Source organism: Echinococcus granulosus (genome assembly GCF_000524195.1).
Source record: "Echinococcus granulosus chromosome Unknown EG_S00001, whole genome shotgun sequence".
NCBI classification, from domain to species: Eukaryota; Metazoa; Platyhelminthes; class Cestoda; order Cyclophyllidea; family Taeniidae; genus Echinococcus; species Echinococcus granulosus.
In genome coordinates this window covers 2,855,132-2,864,083 of record NW_020170381.1, presented here as the reverse complement: position 1 = coordinate 2,864,083, position 8,952 = coordinate 2,855,132, and the positions used below count along the sequence as shown (strand labels likewise).

Genomic DNA, 8,952 nt, shown 5'->3' with positions numbered 1-8,952 from the left:
CCACTTGTACAACTGGCGTCAACTACCTCCACCACTACTGCCATGACCAGTACTGTATCGAATCTTGCACGCAAGCTCGGGAAATTTATGATGGGAACAAGGAGGATGCTATCTGAAAGTAGATGCATACCTGACGTTCTGTAATAGCCAGTTAAAGGCGATGGCGGAAGTCCTGTCTTGTGATTTGTTGCGTGCGCCTCTATTTCTTCCGCAAGGTGGTGGTGGGGGTGATGGTACCAGTAGCAACAAGTGTTGGTGGTGAAGGCGATGATAGTGGAGGCATTGTAGGAATAAAATGCTTTGCACTCTTTACAAGCCTTCCGGGGAATTTATTGTCCTTTCGTATGCCCTTATTTTCGTTGCGCTAGACGGGGTTCGTAGCGGTGTTTACTGTTCCTATGATGGTCATTTTTTAACGGTTTAAGCTAATCAGTTTTGTCCTTACGTAAAAACTTGACTGAGAACCGAGCCGGTTTCCCAAGCCACAGAGTCTTGTCGATTGCTATGTAAATGCATAACAGAGCGGCTGATATTTAATGCAGCGAAATCGCGGACAATGCTGGGTTCGGATGCCTCGGTGGAGTCAGTGGGCGTGATTCCTTGCGCCATCGCCTGGCTCTTCCGTCTGGTGGAGGAAAAAAAGGAGGCTACCAAAACGCGCTTCTCCGTCCGAGTCTCTGCAGTAGAAGTCTTTGGATACGATGAGTCCTTCAAGGATCTCCTCCATGATTCGGCTCTTGACGGTACGTTCGCATTGTACACCAGCCTACTGGTCTTTTAATTTAGATTCAAGAATCACCCAAATTAGACTTTCAAGTGTACCAATTCTTGAAAAATCTGCAAGCATTTGGTGCTTTAATCAAAGTAGGCAGTTGCTTTTATTTCACGATTACAGTTAACCAAGGGATGATACCAATTGGTTTATCAACGTAAGCTGTCACCAGCTTTAAATTCACCCAACCAACAGTTAATCGGTTCATGTGCCGTATTTGCTTGCTATACAAAAGAACTTACACTTGAACAATCGTCCTGGTGAGTTGGGATTCACATGTGCAATCAATCTGTGTACAAGGGCAGAGGCTAACCATTTTCGTACTTTGCAGTTGGCGCTCCAAAGTCTCGTTAATAGAACTGGCATCCATTTTTCATCCTCTTCATTCCTCAGCATACTTGGAAAAGTTCACAAAAAGGGTAACCGAATAACTACCCGAAATCGGTAATTCCTGCCCACTACAAAGTTGACCATCACTAAAGATGCAGTGTTGGGAGGAACACAGGCAGTAGGACGAGGGTAGTGTTCAAACAAGAAGCACTTATTTGTGGAATTTATCAAACTGGGATAATTCATTATCGCGTGTTCAAGCTCTCGACAGCACATGTGGTGTCGGCCCCTCGCTTGCATAAAAGTCAAAGTAGCATTTCGCCCGCATGTTTAACCTTCAGCCACGAAAAATCAGCGCATAGTGCTTGCATGATTCACGTTTTGAAGCTGTACCTCCATTTTCATGCTACTGATGTAATGCGCGCATTGCACAAAAGTTGTAAAGAAAGGATCAGTTTGCCTCGGGAATAGCGAGAGTACGTCAGGTGATTTCTCTATTGCTGTTCCCCAGATCAGTGCAAGTGGAGAGCACCTAGACACAGAGGTTTGTACCCCATTGCAAAGCGCGACAGACAGGTCCAACCCGAGAGCGCGAAACGTGGCGGGTTAGGATTTCCAACAGTTAGGGGTGGCATTCCCTGCATGTGAGTTATAGAGGGGTGGTGGAGGAGACGGAGGAGGAGCTGGTTCTAGTTCCGTGACATGCAGAAGACGTGTTTATTCACAGTCGCAGATGTTCTTATTCATCCCCCAACGAGGCCGTGTGCGCACATGCATGTCTTAAATTACCCAAAATGTGTCCCCGCTTCGTTAGGTCTCCTGTTGACGCAGACCGTCAGTCGTCCACCTCTGCTCGACAGCTCGTGTTTCCTGTCTCGAACTGCACGTCGGTCTGTAAAATGGGCCATATTTGAATGCATGAACTTGATGAGGTGGTTTTTAGACTAATGGGACTAATCTTGGCTACTGTCTAACATTCGTTGGGACGCTAATTTTCTGAATAGGTGAACTGAGAGGAAATGTAAGGAGACACAAAATCGAGACCTTTGCACTGCGCAGCCAATTACGATCTGGTGGGAATTTCATTTAACCTTCAAGAGTAGGCATTCATGAATCTTTTAGTTATTCCACCTTCTCGGAAATTTATTAGTGGAAATACCTCTAATCTGTGCAATCATACTATTATAACCTGACAGTTTGATAACTTTTTTGCATAATTTAAGGAATATGCCACCCATCTGGGGTGTAAAGGCAACGCAAAGCCATCCTATTAGTACTGCACACCTGGTAGACGTTCTCTTATTTCCACAAAGAGGTGAAATACAAACTTAGCCGTTTACTTTACGAAATATGCCTTTTTTAACCACAATAAGTTCTCCTGATTAAGTGTAAATAGTTTCTGTTTTTGTTTTATGCCTCACGCACATATAATGGGTTCAGCGTTTCCTCGTTCTCCTTGGCCTTCATTCCAATAGAAGGAGTGGATGAGTTGGACAATGACATGTTTTATTGGATAGCAATTGTTAAAAAGGTATAGATTTTGCAAATTAAGCGCGTTTGGAGGGAGGAGGATGTGTTTTCGCTTCGGGGGCCGATGGAGTCGGACCTGAACACGAGGTTCGTTTTACCTGACCGCCTCTCACCTATGAGGTACATTTAACCAACCACGCATTGCACATACGTGAATTTCAATAGAAATTCCCCCTATTAGATTTTGGGTCACGCTACAGCTACGACAGCTGCAAGATTTGCTTCATGGAAAATTTGACTCCTACCCGTTGTTCTCTTTACGCGCACAGACTGTACAGGGTCACCATTTTTATGATTTCTTAAAAAACAGAAATCTTTCTTGGTGAATATCCCTGACACGTTTAGTCAGGAGTCACTCTTATTGACTCGATGTAAATGTATATTCATAGTTGTGATGTTTGGATACGAGCTAGGTGTGCACATAAAAGCAGTGAAAATTCTACGCTTTACGTTTATTCAAAAAATTATTTTACATCAGACTTCCTAGTGATGGGGATGATGACACAACAGAAACAAGAGTATCACATGCTACAATCGAGCACGAGGTCCATTTATTCTAGGTGAATGTGTTCAAGGTTCCACGCCGCTTGACATCAACGTGGCAGCCAGATTAGTGTGATCCTATGGGGAAAACTACCTAATTGTCCCTTCACACTTCAGGTGAGGACGATCACTTATCAGGTCCAGCTCCAAGTAGCTATCTTCGTGACACCAGTCCCAATTCCCACACCTGGTCCCTCTCTTCAGCGAATGGCAACAGTAACACCTCTCCAGCCGCCAGGCTAAGTCAAACCATGGACAGACTGACTGAAATCCGAGCCCCGACTGCCGGTCACGCTGCTCATCTCTTGGACGTTGCCCTTGCAAATCGAGCTCAAAACGTGGCTATCTCTCACACCCTATTCACTCTACATGTCTACCAGTATAAGGTCGAGAAGAATGGGTCGGAAACTGAAGGTAATCCGTCGTCGTGGCCGCTAATATTCTACTCTTTACTGAATAAGTGTTTAAGTAAGCACTTTTTTACGGCTCAGTTTCTGGCGGTAGAAGTCGTCTACAGCTACTCTACCTGGGCTGTGGTCGCTACGGTTCGAAGGAACTTGGCCAAGGTCAGGACCAAAATTCGACCATGAAGAGTCTGTCACTGGCAAACATAGCGAACGTTCTGTTGGGTTTGCTCACTGGACAGCGCCAGCTTCCTCACAGAGAATCGGCTGTCACTCAACTCTTGCGCGAGGGAATGACCGGTAACCATGCCCAGCCCTGCATCATTGCACATGCCTCGGGTCAGCAGCAGCACTACGCAGAGACCTTGCAGGTTAGCGCTAATTCTGGAGACATAGATTCGGGAATCACCTCATCGAGGAGTCGAATGTTTTGCCAAAGAGACTGATGTACTATTATGATGTCATTCTGGAGATTGGTGCGTAAATTGTTATCTAATTGATCCGCACAGGTAGTTCAGTTGGCCTCCAGACTGCACCGGCTTCGCCGTCGCCGTGTTGGTAGCAGTGGAGGGAGTAGCGCGGGTGGGAGCAGTTGGACCGCAACGGTTGGCGGTACGACGTCCGACTCTTCAGCATCGTCTCGGGGTTTCCGCTCGCGCCTATCGGTGCGACCGCGCCTTGGGCGGTCCTCTTTTGGCACCTCCACCACCGACTACACCTCCAGCAGTGAGCAGTCCTGCGCGGGTGACACGGTCATCTACCTGGGTGGTGGAGCTAGTGAGACCGGGAGTTCGCTGGGCCCTCGGGGCCTAGCTGATGGTAGTGTCGTGCATTCCGCAGATGAGTGGAAAAAAAACGCCAGCTCCAGTGAGGAGGGAACTCTCCAAAGATCAGTCGCTGCGGAAAAGACTTGTCTCGGTCGTTCCATATCCCGTTCTGAGGGGGGAGTAAGTTTTCATTCGCTAGTGCCGGCTACAAAGCCATGCGGTCTCTAAATGCAAGTTTGTTTTATTCTAGGGTACACTACGATCAGGTGTCTTGATAAAGAGAGTTACTCCACGCACTAATGCAACAGCATGGCCACGAGCAGCAGCCGTCCGCAAGGGCAAAGAGGTAGTCAGTTCTACGGAGGAAACCTGGGTGGACGGCCCCAAAGCGATGGTAGCGAAAGAGCAGCAAAGTGCATCCGGTAGTACACAGACAACTACTAGCTCTGAGAATACTCCTCCCCCTGCTCCACCTTACTTCGGTTTCACCCACCGTATTGTCCCTCAAAACCCCGTACAACATTCGGATACGCCCAAAATTTTCGTGGCAACACAGGAGCCGACGGCGGCTGAGACCGCACCCGTCGAGGTGACTATCAAAGAGCCGACCTATGCCTCCATCGACGAGATGAAAAGCTGTACGAGTGACGATGGTAGTCCAATTGAGAGCTGTTCTTCTTCCTCTTATTCCTCTGATAGAGAAGATAATGAAAACGATAAGAACGTAATAAAAGGCCTTGGAGGAACTGGTGGCAGTGGTGGAGGCGTGACTGGTGTCGGTAGCAGCGGAGATGGCGGAAGTGGCGGGGGCAGAGGCTTTGGAGTGCTCTCTGACATTAGTGAGCGCACTGAAGAGACCGAGGGTGGGACGTCAGCGCCGAGCAGCATTGGTGGTGGTGGGCATGAAGAGCATGAAAACACTCTTCTTGATCTGGCTATCCAACAAAGCAGTCTTGCGCACGAGGGTAGTAAGGAGGTTGTTGGTAGGTTGTAGGCTGCCACTTTCCGTACACCAAATTGCACATTGCAATGGGATATTAGTTGGTCATGATATGAAAAGCAGTGAGAAATACATTAATTTCTGTTATATGCTTATACTTTTGCTTCTGGCTTCCAATAATCAAAAAAACTTTCATTCATTAGTACGAAAGAATAATCTGTTGAGGACTGACACATATCTGCATGCATAGTACCAAAGTATTTATGGTAATTTGTTTGCAGTACATAATTTGCCGTATCATGCGAACGTTGAATCACGCCAGATTCACCCACTTCTCACTGAATTCAACTTCTTTCAAATTGTTTATCTTTGAAAGATGCATATTGGATCTGAATGTAATGTTCACTGATGGTGTTTATAGGTGACGAGGGCACTTTCAGTTGGCGTCGCTCCGACAACTTATGCGAGGACCCTCAAATTCCCTTCCTTCGATCCCCATATGCAACTCCACAGGTATTTTATTGTCATTTATTTAAAATGATTAATGTTTTAGAGGAATGGAAACAACTGTTTTAATTAACTTTAGCTTGAACATAAGGGCTCTGGACAGCAAGCTGTGACTCCGTCGGTCGTGGACGACGTCACAACTCCAGTGCACCAGTCTGAGTATGTTTTCTACACAAAAGCGTGACATTCATGTATTTTTTAGTAATTTAAGGAGTACATAATTGCTTTCCTTTAACCCATTAGAAGTCACAGTACTCAGCCCTTCCCTTTTGGAGGGAAGACCACGTCTATGGACCCTCCTGTAACCGAGCAGAAGATCGTTCACTCCTCCAACCCTTATCCGGATAGGTCGAGACACTCTCCACGCAGAAGGAAACATTCCAATGCGGCCTCCTCCTTCGACCGAGTGGCCGCGTGGGTGAAGGATGTGAGCACCGACCTCAGCCATGCTCAAGACGAGCGGCTCGGACCACAGCCGCCATCACATCCGCATCCCGAGACCCGTTCCTCTTCTTGTCACCGCTCCTGTTGCACTCGACGTCATCGGACCCACCGCACGAGACGCCAACGCCGGCACCATCACCATCACCGCCACCATGAGTGTACCTGCTATAAGTATGCGCGAGACACGTGCGCCTTGTGCGAATTCGCAGATAGTTGTTGCTCTCGAGTGTGTCAAAAGTGCGCCTACTGCGACCAGGAATGCAATCCCGGTGGTAGGAGTGCCTCCGAATCCCTCAATCATGGCTCGTCATGTAGTACTGCGTCTAAAAATAAGGTCGCTACGAAGTCTCATTCCCCTCCTCCAGTTGAGCAGTAAGACATTACTGTTTACTTATTTAAATGAACAATCTGGGTGGTTATTTTGTACGGACACGCTTTTTTACAGATCCCTTCAACGGCACGCCGAAGCCCAGAAGGCATCACCAGTCTCTCCGATGCCCGTGGTTATCCAAAGAACAGTCTCGTTTCCATGGATGCCAACACAAATGTCACGGTCTTCAACAGCCCATTCCTCGCCGTGCCAACCTCCGCCACCTACACAGCCCCTCTGGTCTCCAGTGTACACTCCACAACTTACACCTATACAATACTATCCTTGGTCCCTCCCCACCTCTCCTTATCTTCAATCATCTATGCAGGCTTGGTCCACGCAGCTACTACTGCCATCATCTGCAGCTTCCAACCTTTCCCAAACGACGCTTCCACTCCAACGCACCTGTGCAAGTCAACGACGAAATTCGGTGGAGGAGGGCACGCCCGCTCGTACTTTCTCGTCTCCCGCTTTTGCATCTCCACAGGAGTCGAAAAAGTCCAAGCTTCTTACTCTACCTTCCATCCTTTGCACACTGCGGCGATGGCACGCGCGTAGGAAGGAGCGAAGGAACAAAAAAGCCTCTGCTAGTGCACCGGTTGAAAAGGAGATAGTGGCACAAGTGGAGGAAAAGACTGACGGATTAGGGTCGGTAATGCCGATCCCGCTGCGCACCAGTGCCTCTCTACCCGGTGCTTACTCGCGGACCGACTTTCCACGGGCTTCGAGCGGTGACCGGAGCCTCGGTCACACACCACAGCACTGCTACCACTACCCGTCTGTGACTCTATCACTCCACAATCCTATGTATCGGGAGTCGTCACGAATGTGTGCCGGGGATCCGTCGACATTCATGAATCAAATGCATCAGAGTCTCTCCACTTACCGAACGTAAGCATTTGATTCTCTCAAAGGTAAACATAAACTGTGGTCAGAGTTGAACTCAGAATTACTTCCATGCGTGTCCATCTCGGATCCATTCCTGGTACTAGGTGGATTAATTCCCAAGCGAGTACAGCTTGTCCATAGCTGGCGGATATTTTGTTCACCGAAAAATGATTCAATCCAACCGCATCACCTTATGCTGGACCCGTAGTTACTTATTTATTGTTTTTCAAATAGATGTTGAAGTATGAATAAAAAATTGTTTCTATGAGAACGAGTCTCAATGTGTTCAACGCAGTTTCAGCCATGATGTATTTAATGCTAAGGAATAGCCTTGATCTTTTGAATAAAGTATTTATATAGTCATCTGTTTTGTGTTTTTTTATTTTTTTCAAAGTGCTCCTGATCATTCATTTACAAAGGGATTTTTAATTTTAACTACTACATCCATTTTTGGGGCTGCTGAAGTTCAAAAAAGGTGTGATACAAAGCTTTTTGGACGTTAAAATGAAGAAAAAAATTGGCTGTGTGCCTGCAATAAAGCAATTATTGGTGTAGACATGGACTTCACATGCGCCCATTTTTGGTCGAGTAAGAAGATTCTAATATCGACTGGGAGAGATTTGAAGCCTTTGTTTAAGTCAAGTTTCAGCCAATGGGTTGCTGTAGGAATGTAACGAAGAAAGCTTTGAGGGCTAATGGCTAATTCGTATACCACAGTGGCAGCAGATCTGGAGGAATGGGCCACAAGGACAGTCGAGAGGACCGAGGCAGCAGTGGCTACGAGAGTTGTCGCCAAGGCGTCGGAGGAGGCAGCGGTGGCCGCTGCGGGGCGGGTGGTAGCAGTGAGGTCTCTTCCGCTCATACAGACTCTGTAGACTCCTGCTCCTCAAGTTGCCAGCACCAACAGCAACAGCAACAATACCACCTGCAGCAGCAACAACAGGATGTCTATTGTCCTGATCAGCGCCTCTTTCCTTTAAGTCGATCCGCCCTCACTTTCATCTCAAGTAGGTTGGCGTAGTAAACTTGGTAAAATAAGCATCCATTTCTGTGGACCTCCATTTCCCTCTGCTACGTTGTTAAAATTCGTTGGATGTTTTCAATAATTTCACAGATATTTCAATTCAACCATCACTTGTAGTGTTTTAATATTAACCATTCGTTTCTCACAGTCGAATTTCATTAAGTTTTCCATGGGCATTAGGATCTATTTTAACTTTTAAATGTCTTGGTGTAATGGTTAAGAGTTGACAATGTCTACTTGTGTGCTTTCGATTGCTGCTGAGACCTGGCTCTTTAGGTTAAAGAGGGGATGCATTAGTCGCAAACACGGATGACGTTTTCGGTCTACGGTAATCTACGCTTTTTTACTTGCAGAACAACCATTGGCGGGTCCTGGTCATCAAAAGCACCCCACTCCCATGACTAACCTCGGTCAAATGCATTAAGTCCCGATA

At 47.0% G+C, this 8,952-nt stretch overlaps 1 protein-coding gene across 1 annotated transcript; it reads left to right on the top strand. All coding sequences in view use genetic code 11, as the record gives it.

Moving 5' to 3' along the window:
• Positions 1 to 556: 556 nt before the first annotated feature.
• EGR_00319 (Kinesin-like protein KIF26A) lies at positions 557 to 8,516 on the top strand (the record flags this gene model as incomplete). The annotated part of the gene is made up of 10 exons (XM_024489568.1): positions 557 to 743; positions 3,293 to 3,589; positions 3,667 to 3,950; positions 4,089 to 4,526; positions 4,597 to 5,329; positions 5,708 to 5,799; positions 5,873 to 5,952; positions 6,046 to 6,609; positions 6,683 to 7,498; positions 8,219 to 8,516. The coding sequence occupies 10 exons, from the start codon at positions 557 to 559 to the stop codon at positions 8,514 to 8,516; spliced, it is 3,789 nt and encodes a 1,262-aa protein (XP_024356246.1).
• Positions 8,517 to 8,952: the final 436 nt, after the last annotated feature.